Genomic DNA, 19,853 nt, shown 5'->3' with positions numbered 1-19,853 from the left:
AAGGAGACTTCATCAAAAACATTATGGTCCCTTGGAGCTGATTTGTGGGGCTGGCTGGTGAGCTTTTCTGGGTAAATAACCAGAGTATTTTGCATCAGTTCCATACAAGCAAAGAACACAACAGCTCAGGCAGAAGGGGAAATGAGGCTACAAAAGCTCATGGCAGTGGCAACAGAAGTCTCCTACACCTCATATCCATCCTCAGAGCCACAGCTCTTAAGGCTCAAATTCCATCTGGGTTTAGGTCCTATTTGAAAATGCAGATTTATTTTTCAAAAGCCTATACTGGCATCTTCAACAACTGGGTAATCGGGTATTTCCATAATCCAGAGTTTGGCAATAGATCTGACTGTCCAGGAAACAGGCCTTCCCCCATGTCAGACACGTTACTCTCAAAAACATGCAGGGAAAAAAGCCTAAACAGCAAGATCAGTTACAGCTTGAAATCCATCTCGCCATGCTAACCATTACCATCCATCGCAAGCTGTGGTCCAATTACCCCTCTAATTCTCTCAGTGAAATCAGGCTATTTTCCTTCTTTTTATATCTCAGTATGAACCATTCAAATCAATTCCAGTCAAATATTGATCTTGATGTTCCTCCATTAAGGAAGACTCTCAGCAATTTTGGGGATATCTGGAAACATATCACACATATTCACTGTTCGTTTTCTGTGAAGGGTTAGTTTCTAGCGACACTTCAAATGAAGCAATATATTATATAGTAAACTTTTAAAGCTGGCGTACTCAAGCCTGACCATAAGCAAAAGCAATTGCAACTAGTACAACAATGACCAGATTTATGGACAAAGTCACGAGTAAGTTTGACTGAGACTATTCCACTCTTTCCACAGATATCGCCATAATCACCAAGGAACTCGGATATTTTACCAGTTCACAAGGTTTTCACACTCATTCAATGAAATTGGGGAGGACAAGACAAGAAAGCAGCTAAGTGAGGCAACACCTGGAATATGACATGATCAAACACCATGGATTGTGGATAATTAAGAGCAGAAACCAAGCAATTTGCAGGAAGAATCTAAACTCTTCAGTAAATCCTTAAAATTAAGGAATGTACAGACAGAATGTAGATGCCAGAAAAGGGCCTAAAACATCACACGCTTTGATGAGGATTTTGCATTGAGATCTGTGAATACCACAAGCAATCCCTGAAGCATTCCAGTTTTGATGAGCTCCTGCTACTGAGTCAGTGACTCCTCTGCAGCGACCAACTGGCAGGACACAGGTAGCTCCCAGCAGGGTTTATATTCCCGCTATTCGCTTCTCCAGGAGATCCACTCCAATTTGGAGCTAGAGCAAAAGAGCAAATAGCAAAACGAACAGTGCATGTAATAAGGTGAAATGAAAACAGAAGAGCTCCTGCACACAAAAAACTCCAAAGCGTCACCAGCAGTAGCTCCTCTGGAATATTCTCGCTGCAAAGCTAGAATCTTATTTAAGTACAATTCCTATTTTGGCAGCAGCAGGCTGTGCCTGTAACACAAGGAAATAATGCGCTCGGCCTGGTGGCTCAGGTTCTTTTTGTAAGACAGAAGCAAAGCTTCCTGCCCTCAGAGAAAAATTAGCGATTATGTAAGATAACTAATAACTGGAAAGCAGTTGAATATTCAAGGGAGGAGGATTATTTAGAGTAAGAAAAGTATCTACTATTGCCTTGATGTATAAATGTGGTTCAATACAAAGTAGGACTCTGAGAATCTCAGGAATTACGTGCACGTCATTACTTGCAATATTTGTATAAAATTACTGGTGAAAAACACAAACAAACAAAACCAAAATCACAAATAAAACACAGCAAGTAGAGCAAAACCTTATATGTGCACTTGTCTCCTCCTTTTCTTCAGATTTGCAACCTCTTTGTGGTTATTAACAACATTATCTAAAGTAAAGATGAAATCCAGCTTAACCTCCTTCCTGAAAAGGATGCGGACCAGAAAATAGCTTTTAAAAATTCGGTGTTCAACTAAATGGAGGAAAGAAAAAACTCTTTCAATGGAAGAGGTTTATCTAGAAAGCAGTGGCTGGGATGTACCATTCGGTACAGAAAGAAGCAGGAAAAAGACAACATGGTCCACTGCTGAGCCCTCAACTACTGATCTGCTCCAAGAAGGAAAAATCAGGTAAAAGGCACCTTGCTCCTCACAGGCACCTGGATCTAGGATGGGGCTGCACACACGGTTCCCTTGGAGACGATGGCTCCCATCCTATTTTGTCTACTTGAGAGAGGAAAAAAATCAAACTGCACTTCTTTTGCAGTCTCGCCTTGGACAATACACCCAGTGACACCAGATGTAGTTTTGCCTGTCTGAAAGCAAAGGGCATCAGAATCTGCTCCAAAGTAGTGCAGGGGTTTAAAGAAAAGAAGCCACAGAAAGACTAAACTCAGACACTGCTCCTCATTCTAACACAGCAGCTCTGGGGCCACCTTGGGCAGAATTAACACTGAAAACCACTGTAAGAGCATCAGCGTCATCTGACCAGAAGAGCCTATCTGCAGCAAAGGTACTACAAAGCTGAAATAAAGGCTAGAATAATTAAAAATATGTTTAATAAAGCTGCCAGTGGTATCAGTACTTTACCTGGCTCTCCGCAAGAGGTCCACCATTCACAGCCTGTCACTGGTTTTAAGAGGTAACAAATACAACAGAAAAATAAAGAGGAACCTCAGTTCCCAGGCTTATCTTTAACATTAAATTTTACTGACTCATTTCAGAGCTCTATCTGTTCTGCATACATCTCACAGGCAAATTAAGGTGCTTACAGAATGCTTAAGAACAGATTGGATGGCCCCCTCCTATTTTAATGGGACTGATCTCTGCCCAGTCTTCCCGTGCAGCCTTTCATGCTGTACCATGTAACACAGCACCCCTTCAGTGAGTACACTGCTAGCTTTTGTGCATCATTTCCAACGACTTCTCCCTGATATGGTAATATTCCAAAAACGGTGCACTTGAACCTATTGTTAAGGTTCCTCTCCCAAGTTACCAGTGGACACAACAGTCTGTAATCACTTTCTTTTGAGCAAAATAATTTAAAAATACAAGCAAAGGATGATTTATAACAAGTTACCCCAGGGTTGCCTTTTTGGATTGTCACCAAAATCGGCATAAATGGATCTGTCAGTGAATAAGATTCGTCCTCAGGGCTCCTTGCCTGCCTTAGGATGAATACACGGCCAGGCATGCAAGGGTTCAACCAAACACTGGTGCTAAAGAAATCCTTTGTCTGCTCTGAGGAAAAAAAACAAACAATATCCATCCTGCAAATTAAAAAGAAATTTTTAAAAGATTTTTTTTTTTTTTAAAATAAAGTATACTTTAACACAAAGCATGTCTCCCCCACAGAGCCCAAGCACAGCTCCTGACTTTAAAAGGGGCTATAAATCTGCACAGGTGAGCTCTTTCATCCCATTACTGCTCAGTAATTACACCAACAGAAAATACGACCTAAACCTGGCAGGAGTAAATGTATTTGGAGCCTCCACAGGCCTCACTCCTTCGGTTGCCATTATAGTTGAAGCACAACAAAGTGCCTCCCAGCAGAAATTAGAAACCTTTTAGAAACCTTTTCATCCCAGTTTCACCAAATGCACTAAGGATGCTTATAAATATTCAATATGAATTTTTAAAGTCTCTTTCTCTCATTTTCCCTCACCCCAATCAGCATTAGAAATCGTTTTACTTTTAAATACACAGACGGGAGCCAAGTCTGAAGTCAAAGGCGCTCACTCACTCACTACAGTGACGAGGGCCACGTAAGAGTAGAGGCAGCTAGAAACACAGGCAGCCCCAGTCACCAAATAACACAGAATAAAGCACAAACAAGAAAGGATTAATTCAAATGTTGGTGGAGAAATGTGAAATAGCACAGAGGACTAAAGCTGCGCCAGAGCTTACCCAACGTGGAATCCAGTCCACTGTGTCCCCAAGGCCCCCGACAAGGATTTCACACTTTCTCATTAGCGTGCTATAATTACTCCGAAGGCTCAGCGCAAAGATCCACGCAAACAGCCCTGAAGACTGGCACAGTCAGGTCCAGGTCGGAGTGCTATGACTCAGTCTGCCTGGCACGTTTCTCATTGCACCTGTGTCTTGTTTAGCTGCCTCCACCAAAGCCTAATCTGCTTGTCTTGGCAAATCTGGCAGATGGAGGTGTTAGCCGTAGCTTCCACACTCCCAAAATGTAAATCTCATCTTAAGACGATCCTTGTGAAATCAACCGATTAACACACAGTACATTTCTCCTACAAAATAATTCAGAAATGCCTGATTTAGATACTTACATATGTTTTCAGCTGTTTCATATGCACCTCTAACCACCTCTTACGGGAATCAGCAACAGGTGGTGATAATAAGAAAGGACTGTGACTACTTGGTTGAGAGATCATTGATCTATTAGTTCTTCCTTTTTTCCAGAAGCCAATGGAAATATTGTGATATGCACGGTATAAAGGTTACCTCCCATTGTTATTTAGATATTGGTTATCCTGTAAGAATGTGGCAACCTTGCTTAAAAAGTTCTGTTCAGTCTCCCTCAAGCCAGCAGAAGTAGTTTCCAACGGTTTCTGAAAGGTTCCCTCACCCCCACAGTGAAATGTCTTTTCCTCTAGAAACAGCGTAGAGTCAAATGTGATATCCAAAGACTTTGCAGAATATATGCCTTTGGATTTTATTTTATCCAAAAGGATAAAATAAAGCCTTTTGTCCAGTCCCTCTTGCATGCAGCAACCACAAGGTTAAACAGTCTTCTCAACAGCTGGACATGAGGAGTTCAGTAAATACAGGGAAGTAAATGGAAGAAATGGAACCAGCTGTGGACTGTTATTACACTTACACGTCCAGTCTGTCCCTGTGGAATTCATCTGAGCTCCCCATACAATTCATGCCAAAAAAAAAAAAAAAAAGAGGCACTTTCAGAGCATTATTCATCTGACCTATTTTAGGCGGCCATGTTAAAATGAGCAGAACTGAGCCCCAGGAGCACCTCTTTCACTCCAGAGACTATAAGAGGAGCACATCTGTCCACGTTCAGGTAGGTCAATTCTGATGTTAAATCTCTAGTTCTCATTTTCTCATCAGTTTTGTTCTTACGTTATCACACACAGTGCTTCCAAGCACTTATAAAACACTGCTCCATTAGTTTGGTTTCAAGTTTGCAGTATTTGCAATTTGATTTGCAATTGAATGAATAATACAGGTTTAATGTTTTACTGTATTTATATCGCTGTTAACTTTGTCACTGAAGAGCTTCATCCTGCAAGCATGTAACAGTCATATAAGTCATCAGCGACAAGATTGTGGATTTGTTGATAGTTTTATCAGTGAATTGAAGAAGCCATTTGAGGCTTTTAAAAGAGTTATTCTAGTTCATGTGAATGGATCTGGGCATTTTAGAGAGTTTTATCCGTTACTCCCCAGTAACCATAAAACCCATTATCGATTCTACCACGTGCACTGTTGAAAGCAGGATACTTTCCAGATTTGGAGGAGAATGTTCTTGCTTATAATACACTAGCACTTGCATTGGACTGTCTGGATTAATCCAGATCATCATCACCTGGAGTAGGTGATTGTTGCTGTTTGGCTGACAGCCATGAAGGGGAGGCTTAGCAATCGTCATTATGTCCTCTTGTTGAGGATCCTGCAAGAAGAGCACCTCAGCCAAGCCCTGGGCACCAGGAAGGATCCTGGAGCTCAGCACCCAGAAAAGTCACTGTGAGCATCTGACAATTGTGCTGTCATTTTTAGCAACAACAAACGGCCACTGGGAAAATGAGACAGCCCCCTCCAATCCTTCAACTACGCGGCTCCATAACAGCCACACACGCAACCGATAAACATACACATCATTTAGAAAATAAAATAAATACGATTCCATCAGAGTGAATCAATTAAATTTTCTTAAAACAGGAATCAGTAGCACAAAATGATTTTTCTCCACAATTTGGGAGACTTTTACTCATCGTGTTAAAAAACAAAACAAAACAAAACACAAAACCCCAAAGACCTCCCCAAGAATCCCCCTCAAAAAAAAAAACCAGAAAAAGACAAACAGAAATTAGATTCCAGACATTCTTTAGGGGCACTTGCCCCTAGACTTAACTTCCCTAATTTCTCATGTTAGTAGTGACTTGAAGGTCTCCACAACTCTGCAGTGTAAGTGACATAAGCCAGAAAGCTGCTCAGTACTTGACTGAGTTAATTAACTGTAGTTCATTTAGCCTGTGACAGTCAATGCTCTAAGAATACAGGGAAAAAAAGGATGGCACCCCAAATATGGTTTTGCTGATTCTACATTTAATTACTAAAGGCAAACAAAACCTTTGCTCCGAGTGCCTGTCTCCTGCTTGGAGCAATGGGGCTCCTCTGGGTATCCCACCACTCTTTCAAGGCTCTGTTTTCAAAGCATCTCTCAGGGTGATAATATTCTGTGAAAGCTTTCACACCTCAAATAACCTTCTCACCAAGATCATTCTATCCAGGACCATTTCATTTGCTTTTTCCCCTCTCTGCTTTTGCTTCACACGGTAGCATTCTGCTGTAGGACAGAGCCAGGACTAATACTCACAAGACATGAGTTTCAGCATCTTCAGGACGCCAGCACCTACTAAGGTTGCAAGAATCTCAGGCAATTGCAGCTGTAATATTCTTATTTCAGTTGCCTTGCATGTGAAATGGCGCAGTCTAATAATTACTTGTTTACTTATTTTATTTATTGATAGGATTCATTTAATTATGTTTGCACAGCACTATAGACTGTGCTATAACTATAAAATGCCAAGTGCCATTGTCAACATACATTAATGGATATATCTACACATATAATATATATGTATGTAATCAGGTACCTCATTAGCAACAGATATTGGGTAAATATTTTAATATGTTTACATAATACATGATGGAAGTCTCTTCTTCATATCAGTACATCTGCTTTAGGGTAAACTCATATTATAAGAAACAGCTTGATTTAGTTATAGTCTGCAAATTTAAGTGACCATGGTACATTTCTAAGTAAGCTGGATCAATACTGCTGACAGCAATTAGCACTGCTACCAACGGCCGCTCTGCCTCATTCCTGATCTACAGCTCGGCTCTCCTTTTAAGCGTGTAATCAAACAGGTTAACTACTATTGTCACACCGGAACCCGGTGTCATGTCAACTCTAAAAACATTGAGATAAAAGCCATGAGATAAAGTTTGCTATTTTTAAAACAGCATTAAGACGTAGCGTGCCCCAGCCAAAAATTACTGGTACTTGTATCTTAAGGATGGAGAGGGAGCAAGACACGGCTGCTCACTGACATTTCAGCAGAGCACTTCGGCATTATTTTTAAATCTATGTCCATGTAGCAGAGTGTGTAGGACAAAAACATGTGTGCAACTGCTCAGCTAATGTAGCACCTAAAAGGAACCTCATGAACTCAAGCTCTGATGAAGTAGTGCTATAAAAGCAGCTTAGACCAAAATTAGTTGGTTACTGACAAGAGCTACTCAAGAAAGCACAGAAAAGGTGAATTGCACTAATGCAAAGATGCTAGCCCTTACCAACACTTAAGGAAGATTTGTAGTGCTCTGTCTATTCAAAACTTTTACTCTTTTCTTTATTCTCCATGTCTGTTTAATGCCAGGCTGCCACGCAATAGCCCACTGACAGGAAGTGCTTCACAGGGAGGTTTCTGTTAGACCACACTGAACAAGTCTTCCAGTTCCCAGAGAAGCAGTCGAGTCCTGGAGAAAAGTATGTGTTCTACGGGAGAGAAGCTTATGGCTAACAATTAGAAACAAAACTGTGACATTAAAATACGGGGGGCGGGGCATGCCGTTGCTTCTGTCTTGGTTTTCTTTTAACCTTAAGATAGTAGGCTTAAGAAGAGAAGGGCAAGGAAGCTTTAAGAAAAACATTTTCAGTGAGGCCAAGGGAAAGAGAAATTTTGGGACACTGCTGTTTTCCTTATTTTTGTAAAGTTGCTTGACGCTGCTAAGAGAAAGTCATGGACTTTAATCCCCACCATCACAAGACCAGGTCAGAGGCAAATTCTTCCACTGCTTGTACCAGCACGAACTGGAGACAGATCCTCTCAGCTCCAGTATACTGCAGTACAATCGTCACTTCAGAACTGAGACTAACTGCTCTGAGTGGGTTCAAGAGCTCCATATTAGATGGAGGAAAAAGGATGACCCAAATCTGCCTCGATGCTAGGAATAACAATAAGAAAGGAAAGAAAATAGCACCACCACCTCTTCCCCTTCCTCCCAGGACCTACCTCATTGACCTTTCAGGCAGCTGTGAAATAAGTCTTTTTACTGTTTGTTACTGCCAATTAATAAATGACAGAAGTTTATTGGAGGCAGAAATTGTGGTCAATCCAGCGTGTGCTAATATGTTGTCTTGCTTTTATTACATCAGTCAAGCAGCAACAAACGTAGGTTTTTAATTAATCACTCAGCATGTTTCAGCCTTTAGAGCCTGGAATACTGGTTTCCCTAACAAGGTACAACATATTGTATGTGAATAAAATATGTTCAGTTAGAAGGGGAAAAAAAAGGGATTTTACAGAATGAAATTGAATTCTTTAATCCACATCAGAAGAAAGAGGAAAAATATCCACTTGCTGTTCTGTCTTCTGCGTTTTACTCTGAGCTATATCTGAATTGTAGGAGAAATGGAATAGTTTTATAGTTAAGAGAAGTACATTCGCCTGTGAAGTATTGGGGTTTAAATGCTAATGTAAAAATTAATAGACAGAAATGCTGCGAAGACCAAACTTCAGATGATGTCCTGACCCACAACCGTCATTCCACCAATGTTAACAACTGCTTTTTCCAAACCTGCAAAGGTGTTCCAGTTCTGAGTTTTGATACTTCTTCACCCCAATGCAGAATTGACAGCTCCGCCCTACATTTGGTTCAGAGTAACTTCTAACTCACTAAATCCAGTTGAAACAGAGTTCTAACATTAATTGACACAGGGAAGTATAAGGTCCTTGTGGGACCGATGGGAACCCACCAGCCATGGTTATAGTTTATTCACCATATCTTGGCTGCAACTAAAAGCCTTAAACTTGGTGTTGCACGGTAACCAACAGTGTTCGCCCATAGAGCAGATTTCAGAATCACTCCTTTGTTTCACACGTGTTTCATAGAGAATGAGTAGGCAGAAAGGAGGTTCCCCTGTCATTAGGAGAGGGGAGGTGATATCCCACCTCTTTTACTACCCATACAAGGAAGAGACTCACCTGTTTGGCTCTAGTTTGATATCCAACACCTGCCTAATAACAGTATCAGTTTCTCTACTTAATAATAATAGTAATAAAATATATATTTGTTGGGTTTCAGGTTTCCACAGTTTGGTTCTGTACTCTAGGAGAAAGCACCTCTGACATATTACCGTTCTACTCAACAGGTAAGCAAATAATCTAGTTCACTCATGAGTATCTGGGACACACATGCCGACCGGTTTGATGTAAACACTGAGGTCACTCTTTCCATTTGCTTTTTGTGGACAAAGAAGTTAAGAATGTAACATTTACACAGAAGTTTTGTTTGAGAAGGTAGGTAATACAAGACAAAGAACATTACGTCCCAGTTCAGTACTTCAGTGAGTAAACTAGAGCTATCACTACCTAGTTTATTTGTTTATAATCCCAGTGCATAAATGGTCAGATGGGGCCCGATCACAATTTCCTTTTTTAGGTCCAAGTTCCTGCTACTTGCTGAACACAGCCAGCATTCAGCTGAGTTAGACTTTCGAGCTACTGTCATAAATCCATGACCAAATTGGATTTCATGACGGCTGATAAACTGCGTGTGGTGGCCATGTGGAATTTCAGACAACACAACACCAAATTCGGCTCCCTCTGGAACAGCGCTCTCTGTCCCAAAGCACAGCCTGGGACCACTGAGCTGAAATTAAATCTCCATTTCAGTAGTATAGGGTTAGCTTTTTCAATGAACTTAGGAGAGTTAAACGTAGAGCTTGCCTTGATTTACAGCAAGAGCAATACACCAGACTGCTTCAGGTTACTTAGAGAAATCCTGTCTTTGACAAATAGTTGAGCAGTTTGGCTTCCTCCCACCAGAGGCCAGTGATGGATGGAAGCTCTGGGCTGCTCACTGCAATATTTATAGCCACCATGCAGCCAGCATCCTGTAGAGACCTGACCCATTTAATTATTTGAAAAAGTTGAAAGAAAAAAAAAAAAACAAACAACCGGGATTCTGACGACTAGGATAGCATTACACAACGAAGGTAAATTTTAGACCCATTAGCTACACCACTGAGTTTGTTACTACAGCTTGCACAGAAACTAGCCACCCAGGCTACGGACTAGAACTGCACAGGAGGGTTTTCCAGGTATAATTTTTTAATAAGAGCTGGCAGAATTTATCATTCATTTTAGCATTTTGGCTTGATTTCCAGCTCATAGAATCTTCCATGAGCACGGACATTTCTCAGGACTTACTAATTGAAACTGTCTACCAAAGAAATTCTACATATGTTTCAGGAACTACTTAGTAAGTGCTTTATTACAAGCATTTGAAATTTCAGTTGTACGGATTAATTTTAATTGGAATAATTCCATAGATGGATGAGGGAAAGGGTCACATGCAAACTTCTACTTAGCTCCACTGTAAAGTATTACCAGTACAACTATTCCAGGAAGTCTCGTGCTTTTTTTTCCCCCTTTTTGTTGCTGGTTTGGTTTTGTTTTGTTATTTTTATTTTTTTTAAAAATCAGTGTGGTCTTACTGGTAAAAGCTCTAGTTTAAATGAAATTTCTGCTAATATTGTTCCGATGTGGAATGAGTTAAAGATGTTAGCACTCCTACATTGATAGTAACAGCGCTGCAACTGGGTTTGTTTTCCCATTTTAACTACATCAGTACAGTCACAGTAAAAATTTTCTAAGGGTGGGCAGGGTGTTACATCTTGTCACCGGTCATATTTTCTGAGAGGACAGGCGGCTATCTTCCACCTTCACATAAAGGTTGGTTCTAAAAGAGAACACATTCATGCACCCCACAATGCACCTTAGTGCTTTTCTGAAGGAGCCAAGCGTAGCAGCACAGTCAGCCTCTGGGACTGTTTGTCTGCTAATAAACAAATGCCAAGGATGCCACAGGCTCTCAAATGGAAAACTTTGAGCTGAGAGTGAATTGGCAATTTATTTTGGTCTAGAGTTTTAATCTGGATTTGAATTCCCAAGCTAGAAACAAAACGCTCTACCTCATCTGCAGTAACCTAAACCATCCGGGTCTGGTTGTGGGCACAGCAATAGGATCTGCTCATTTGGCCTGATGCCAAAACCCAAGTCTTCAAGACAGGAGTGCTCTTACAAAAACAGTTATCTTTTTGCTGCACAGCTCTGCAACCACACGTCTGGGGACAAACTCAACTTTGGTGTAGGTAATAGCAATAGATACCCATATTGACTCTTAGAAGTAGCTCCAGACTGCTCTCAACACACGGAAAACCGACCCAGAGGAATGAGAGCTTCAAGTAGGGCCCCAGACAGAGCCACAGTATAAGGGATCCCAGAGTTCAAACACATACAGGCAACAAATATATCCGTATGGTACAGAGTCCAGAAATAGCCTGAAAGTCATCTGCAAGAAAGCTATCCGGGCAGAAGAAAGAAGATCTCAGGCTGAGAGCAGGACGGTGATACCATATGATCTTTGTTTATCTAGTGCTGATGTTAAAATGACACCTTTGACTCTAAGTTCCACAGCTCAGGTCCAAAATAGCTTAGGAACTGGTGGACTTGAAATGATGGAAAGAGACCTGTTTCCCCTATAATAATCCTGTCTCTCTCGGTGCAAATCCTGAACCTCTTTTTGCAGCACAAAAATCTCCATGTGCCATCATGATTATTTTACACAGAGGTGTACAAAGGAGAGAAATAACCCAGGGAGCTGAAGTCACTCCATACAACACTTTGAAGGGATTTCACAAAAGTAGGAAAAGGAGCATGACCTGAGTTAGAAGATACAGTATAGGGCAACAAGCTGTTTCCTGACACACAATGTCAATAAAGAGCATGTGGCTGCTCCACCAGTGGTTGCCCCATCTCACAAGTACTCTCTGGAGCAAGGGCTCTAGAAAACAAGTCAGGGGGCCACTGGCAGCATCTGGCTTCCATGGTGCTACACCATCCTGAAAACGCTGGCGTGGGAGGTTGCTGTGGTCTGGTGGTGCGCAGGCAGCCTCTGGCAGAGACGAACCTGAGTGAGCTGTTCCTGCTCCACCAGCTTTGGCAAGGTGGAAAAGGAGCAGGCGGCACTCCCCAGCATTCACACTTTGAACACTGATGCTCCTCAGCTGCTTAAGCCCCTCAGACCTGGAGCTACCTCTTGGAGCAGAAAGCTGTCCCTGGTGCCTTCACACCACTCCGCAACAAGCTTTCAACAGGCAGGAGCTCGGGGCTAGACTGCAGGAGATACACACCATGATCAGTTCTGGTGTGCCGGAATCACAGCTTTCTGGAAATGCTGTTCACTTCTTTGTATGTTGTTTCTTTGTATTTTTCTCTCCTTGACACTGGAAAAACTAAACGCAATTTAAATGAAAACAAATAACTGAACATCCCCAGTTGAGCTGGAGCATCAAAAAAACAAGTGAAAAAAGAATTATGCACAGCTCATTTCCTAGGTCCCTACCACATGTTCAATTTCACCAATGAGTTCAAGCAATATGATATAAACAAAATTATAAATACCCAGAACTTGGTATCCTTGTGTTTACTGAGCTGTAGCTCAGCAAACAAAACAAAACTTATCTGTAAAGGTAATGTTTAATGTGTGTGTTTTGCCAAGAAACAGAACTACACCATGTATTCAAAACAGTAATAGAGCAATTACAGCAGGGATCTATAGTAGAGGAGTCTGACCTTCTTGTTTTACACTCAAATAATAAATGCGACGAAAATCTGACAAGGCAATTATTTTCATACCTCAAACAGAACACTCACCGCCAACAAGCAGTCGGTTTGAGTCTCTGATAGAGAAGGAGCTCTATAGAAACTGGGTTAGGGATGTACTTGAGCCTGTGGTTTACATTCTTCTTCTTGTTGATAGATTACAGCTTTCACGTGCACAAGCAAGCACATTTAAGTAACGGGGGATTTTTTTTTTTTGTTCTGAGTTAGCCAGTTACAGTGATTGCTCCTGGGGCTGTTTCTGCATCCAAGGCAGAATGCAAAATAAAAAACAAAACAAAACAAACAAAACTCCGTACCAAAAAAGCATTGTTTTGAAAGAAATACAGTATTTCCACATATGAGGCAAATTCTCTCCTACCACAGCAAAACTCTCACTTAATTCCACTAACATCTCTCTAGACTGTAAATAGGAGCAAATGGGACTTCTTAGTCTGTGCCCAGTGATATGCCTGGACTCCACCTGTAAGGAGCCGACAAGGATCCCTCCAAACACAGACGGCTGCTCCGTCTCCCCAGTTACTTTCTTCCAGGGCTTTTCTGGAAAAGAGCGCTCTCCATCATCACCCAGCAGTGTGCCTTCCCACAGCAGGATCAAATTTTTCCTGCTAGTTAATTGCTTCTTCCCCTTAATTTAAACATATCAGCTCAGACTATCTCTTGGAAACATAAGCATTTGCTATTATGGTGAGATGACCTATTGAAATCTCAGTAGTTGCACAGTTAGCATTTGCATGGAATTTACTTTTTCTTATCTTAGTAATACAAAATCGCAACAGTGAAATCTAGGAAATTAAAGCTCTTGGTTTCCTCAAAAAATTTACATTGTACCTTCCATTTCTAAGAGGTTTTTTCTATTTCCATAAGAATTACTTTTGCAAACAAGCATCCTTTTCTCTAGGCCACCATAAAACACAAAGCTAATTAATTATTAAACATGTATTAGTGCACGGAAACACTGCAGACAGAGGCTTGATCTCAAGTCTGAGGACTCCAGCAGGCACAATGCGAGGAGACCCGGGCTCTCTGCCTCCTCTTTGCACGGGATGCTCCATTGCTTCAGCAACTCTTTCCACACTGGAGCACATCTGCACCCTCCATTCTGCCTTCGACTAGCCCAAACTTGGGTTAGCAGCACATGTGAAGGCAACACAGGCATGTTTACCTGTAAAGCATGGACCATCATATATATGCACAATTGGCTGGGTAATATATATATGCCCAGGGTCAGCCACGAGCCTGGCTAAGAAGTCACCCTTTTTATTTAGGGAAAAGGAACACGAAACACGTATATGTATATAAACCTGCATATCTATAAATAAGGCCACATCTGCAACCAGCATTTTTTACACGCACAGAGTCCCATCTGTCCATCACGGTGCATTCTAGGCATGCAGAAGCATATCCTGGCACCTTAAATACCAAGCTAGGAAAACACCTCTTCTCCAGATTGAGGGGCTGATCTACACAGGAAGGGATTTTCAGGGCTTTAGTGTTTGGACCCCGAGATGAATTTTCAGGATCCCTGAAGGAGATCCTGGCAAAGAGCCCCAAAACTGCAAACCCGTTATTCTGCCTTCTGGTCTGCCTTCCACACCACATCAACTCCCAACTCCCAGGCTCCCAGCCTAGATGCAGAAGTGGGCTGCTGCAGAAAAAAAGAAATCTGTCTTTATCTGTTAAGTTTTGCTTTCAATAAGTCCGTATTTATGCAACGTTACAAAAAAAAAACACGCCAAGCTCCCAACGTTTCATCCAGAAATTCCTGGCCAAATCCAGAAAGCTTGGTCCTCAACCAGCAGCCTCCTAAGCAAAAATGGGAAACAGAAAATTCGCAGCTGTGAGAGCTACCTCAGGTTTTGCAAGGCTTAGAGGGAGAGGTGAGCGGGTGATACACCAACAGGAAAAACAGACCAGCTTTGGGGAACATAAAATTCTCCATGTTTTGAAATCTGTATTTGCTTCTTATTTTAAAATTTGAGGCCACTGAATGCTAATTGTTTAAAACCCTTCACCTCAATGCTAACAGAGGTGGAATACTTACTTATGGTGGCATTTTGTAATTGTCTTGTTCTCACTGTTGCTGATGAAATGGAAAGAGATGTCTAAACTCTGATCTCCAAATTAGGAGACCTTTCCAAAAGCTTCTTCCAACTCTCCTTGTTAGAAATGAATTAAGAATTGCAAGGCAAGGTCAGAAAGCAGCTTTTTTCAGCCTGCATTAAGAAACGTACTCTGGTGGCAACCATGCCAGGAGGCAAATAAAATGAAGGGGTGGGGGGGGAAAGTTGTTCCCTTTGCAGTTCTCACAATTTAACAGTTAGCTATTAGGGGGCATCCTCATGACTCCTAAATGCTCGAAGATGGTAAGGCTAACCATTTTAAGAAAAAAATAATGCTTTATCACAATATCTGTTTCACCAGGAATATATAGAATCAAATTTGACAAGTACAAATGGATTGAAAAATTGCAAATGTTAAAAAAAATAATAAATCAAAGAAAACAATCAGAGTTACAAAGAGGTTCGTATTCAGGATTAATTCAGGGAAGGCTAAAGAAAAATTAACCAGTGTTTTTGAGACTCTCTCTGATGTTAGTATCCTAGATCTAAACATAGGCACCTGTTTACGTAAGTACCAAGCCCTTCTTAATCAATTCATCAAGCACTGAATTTAAAGTACACATTTTAGCCCACCTGAAATCTCGTAGCGGTTTCAGAATGATGGTAGGAAGCACAGCCAAAGAATCAATTAGAAAGCACATCACACAGTTCATAACATTAATCTTCAAGGCAATGCTTTCTCTTGTATTTCTGCAGAAATCTGCTGTTAAGTAAACGTAGTACGCACTTCCTCGGAGATCGTTTGTTATTAGGAAAAAAACATGTGTGCTAAAAATATGTAATTTAAAAATCAGCTCCCGTAAAGTCATATTAAAAGATGTCTATGATACAATAGCATGCATAAAAGAAATCCCTCTCATATACTTCTTAAGTCCCCACACAGGAAAAAAAGCTGAATCTGCCCTTGTGCTCGTACTGGGAAAGTCCCTGCGCTGAAATAAAGGTGATTATTTTCAGACAACGGCTCTTCTCCAATATGGGTAAAGGTAACGGCATTTGGTTTAAGTAAATAACTCATTATATTATCCAAACAGTACATGTAGTTGAAGTATGCAAAGATAACTTCTTCTTGTGGTACAATTTGGGTTTTTTTCTGGTATTTTTTTAATATTTCATTAGACAGCATATCTACACACATGGTACTTTCCCCTGAGAGTTTACCACTAACATCTCTGTTTCCATACGCACACATGGACATGTTCAACTTTCTGCACTGTCGTTATCACCATGAAAGCTGAGTCTGCAGACTGTAAGCAGAGACGCTAGACTAGCCTGATGATAGCAAAACAGATTAGGAGACTCTTCTGTTCAGTGATACTGAAGAAACGCTGGAATAGATGACACAAGCTTTTACTAACGGCCAACTATCTCCACCCAAGCCCCATTACAGATTTCCCCTGCTGCAGAACGGAGATTGCCATCAGCCTCTCATGGATTATCCTCCAGCACAGACAGCTAAATGCCAAACCCTATGAACTTTTCCTATTCCTTAAAATTACTGCCTAAAATTAGTAGGGTGCTATTTCCTCTCGCATTTGTGGAGGAGGGGTGGGAGGCTTTCTAGCTTTTCAGGGACTGGGATGATGTAACCTAGAAAACCTCTTGGGACAGCGTGTGCTCGGTACAGGAGCCACTGCCACCATCTGCCCCCCCCCCATCCCACGAGCACACGCACATGACGCCACAGCTCTGCCAGGCTTCGTTCCTAGAGACACACACATCCATGGGAAACAGTCCCCCCCACCGCACGTACTGGAAAGCAGGTACTCTCCTCTTGCACACCCGAGGGACTTCCCTCCAGCTCTCTGCCGAAATGAGCTACAAGATTGATTTCCATGAAGAATCTGTACATCTCCTAATGTGCCTGAGGCAGCCTGGGGAGAGGCACGGTGGAGGGGAGAGGACAGTAACAGCCCAGAAGCTGCATTTCTTCATCCTACAAAATCCCCTCTCTCCCTGTCTCTTCCCCATGTGGGTCACAGGATCATCTGAAAGCACCTAACAAAAGTAGGAAGAAATTCAGCTCTGCACACCCTAAGGCCTTATCAGTCAGATATCCCCAGGATAGGAGGGAGGGAGTGCAAACAGAGGGGGAACATGAAGGGAAAATGACTGACCAAAGAATCATATCTAAGAAGTTTCACGTAACAAGACCTAATCCCCACAAGGGATCCTTTCCCAAGGGCATCAGCAGCCCAGTTCCATCACTACCAGAACAAAGCTGTGAGCCCAAAACAAAAGCATCTTATCAGCAGCAGGAGTTAGCTGTGGTCAAAGCAACAGTGATTTTGTCCTCATTTCTCTAATGAGCCCCCACTGGAGTTGAGACAAGGCAGCCCGAGGGAGGGAGTCTCGCTTCATATGCTTTTTTATTATTTTTTTAAATCAAGGTCTTGATCCATTTCACTCATGCAAGTTTGGGTACCATTCTCGTTCATTTCCCTAGAAGTAGGATCAGGCTCTCATTGCATAACTACCAGGGAAAGAAAAAAACCCAAACAAGCTGCAGCGGTGATGCTCACAGCTCGCCTTCCCTCCGTGTCCGAGCCGAGTGCTGCCTGGGCATTAAATCTGCCAGGAACTGTATTAACCAGGGCACTCTGTTAGCCTCTCCGTGTCTTCACCCCAGATCTGACTGTACCCTAAAATACTTAGAGGTCTAATTATTATTTGAATAGGGGAGATTTCTACTGGAGCTGGGCTCCCCAGGACCTGGGAAGAGACTCCCTGCCACCGAGGCTCCCTTGGATTTCCTGGGACCTCAGGAGAGAAAACAACCTCCAATGGCATTTTAAGTTTCACAACTTACATTTATTAGATACAAGCACTAATTGCTTATCATGCTTAATATTAAGCAGCTTGTTCAGCATCCTGTTTCTCTGTGAGGTTAAATATTAAGAAGTCACCAGCCACACAAACTTGAGTGTCAAACCCTTTATGAAATCTCCCATTTAAATTGTGTGTGAGCTTCTCCATGGAGATACGGCTTTAGTTATTTTTCAAGTGTTCCGAGCAGTTTGGAGCGCAGCCCTCCACAGGAAGCCCCGGGCGGCCAGCCCCGGCTCCCGACCCCGCAGGATGGGCGCTCAATTGGAGGATGTTTACATAGTAAGTCAAAAGGCACCGAGTTACCATGTGGGAAACTCCTCTGCTTTCCAGTCCAAGAAAATCACCCTTCTGGGCCGCTGCTGAGGAGCACTTGCAATGGCTCTTGGCACCGCTACTCCTAAAATCCCTTCGGGAAGGGGGGGATTAAGGTGGTGACAGGAGGGACGCGCCCCTACTCCATCCCCTCTCCCCAGGTAAGTCGCGGGCAGGATGCTCACGGGAGGACGCCGTGAAGGGCACCGCACCGCCTCCCCGCACCTCCCCAGCGCCCCGAGCCTGCGCGGGGACTTACCTTCCGCACCCCGCCGAAGCCGTGCTCCGCCGCCACCCGCTCGGCCTCCGCCTGGCCCCCGCCGTGCAGCTCCACCAAGAAATGGTTGGTGTAGACGGCTCCCAGGGCAGGGGCACCGAGAAAGAGCAAGAAGAAGAGGAGGAGGAAGAGGAGGAGGAAGGGGCCCCGCAGCAGCGGCGGCCCCGCCGGCATGGCCCCGCGCTGCGCGCCCGCGGAGGCAGCCCGCCGCGCCCCGGGGCGGGCGGGGAAGCGCCCAAAAGATAGGAAGCGGGGGGGAAAAACAATAAAATAAAAAAAAAATTAAAGCGGCGGAGGCAGGAGGGGAGCTGGGCGGCGGGGACCGGCCGGGCTGCGGGGGACTGCTCCGCGATGTGCGTGCGAGGGAGAGCGCGTTTGTGCGCGCTGCCGGCTCCGCATTCCCGGCCCCTCCTCGCCTCTCATTCAGCGGCGGCCGGAGGGAAGCACCAGCCGGGAGGGGAGATCGCCGCGCTGCCAATCATGGGCGAGGAGGATCGCCCCGGCCCCCGCCCCGGCACGCATCGCACACCCCCCGGCCCTCGCAACACCCCTCCCGCCTCCCCTACGCCCCGCGCACCCCCTTCTACATACCCCACCCACGCCTCGCACCCCCCAACACATCTCACACACCCTTCACAATCCCCACTACAGAGCCCCCACGTACCCCAGATTACACCCGTACACCACACAGCAGCCCCGGTTCAGCACCCCCCATACCAGTCCTGCCCCAGTCCCTCCAGCTAGTCTTCCCGTGGGTCTGGGGTCGGGGGGGTGGTGTCCGAGTGGACCCAGATGCCCCAGAGCAGGAGCCGATACGCAGGTGGCTGTAGGGTCAGGAGGGCTGAACACCTTGGCAAAACCCAGGCTTGCAGGGCCGGTAGCCAGCTTGTTTTTTGAGCCCAGCGACCACAAAGTGTGTGGGAGGGACCCCTGCACTGTTCCCTCCAGCTTGCACCCCACATCAGCCCCTCACGGGGCAATCGGCAACATGTCACCATCCCTCTTTTTGCAGAAGGGAGGTAGTCAGGCAGTTCTAGCACAAAGCTGGGGAAAGCCTCAGGGCCCCCACTCTGCTCTGACCACTAGCCTGCACGGCCAAGTGGCTCAGCTCTGCAGGGACACGCATGGATCCAGGCTCCCCCAGTAATCCCCAAACATGAGTTTGCAGGGAAATCATTGCCAGGAAAGCACCTGGGCATCCCCTGTAATGAGACAGCCAAGGATGGGGGGCGGGTGGGATTTCGGAGAGATGGCAGCACCTAAGGGGATGGGAACTCGTCTCTGTAAAAAACAATCTGCCATCTGCAAAACTCCAAGTGGAAACAAATGGTACAGAATATGCAAACTTA

At 43.7% G+C, this 19,853-nt stretch overlaps 1 protein-coding gene across 2 annotated transcripts in view; it reads right to left on the bottom strand.

Annotated features, from left to right (window-relative positions):
* Nucleotides 1-18,964, bottom strand: part of PCSK2 (proprotein convertase subtilisin/kexin type 2) — a 112,455-nt gene extending 93,491 nt beyond the window's left edge. Inside the window, exon 1 of one of the 2 annotated variants that reach the window (XM_054196258.1) lies at nt 18,487-18,964. In XM_054196258.1, coding sequence (XP_054052233.1) covers nt 18,487-18,678 — 192 coding nt within the window. In that variant the 5' untranslated portion in view covers nt 18,679-18,964. The remainder of the gene's footprint in view (nt 1-18,486) is intronic. The other variant, XM_054196257.1, reaches the window with a different exon arrangement.
* Between the last annotated feature and the right edge of the window lie 889 nt (nt 18,965-19,853).

Source organism: Rissa tridactyla, chromosome 3, assembly GCF_028500815.1.
Source record: "Rissa tridactyla isolate bRisTri1 chromosome 3, bRisTri1.patW.cur.20221130, whole genome shotgun sequence".
NCBI lineage: Eukaryota > Metazoa > Chordata > Aves > Charadriiformes > Laridae > Rissa > Rissa tridactyla.
The sequence above is the reverse complement of the archived record's forward strand: the minus strand, read 5'-3'. Positions and strand labels throughout refer to the sequence as shown.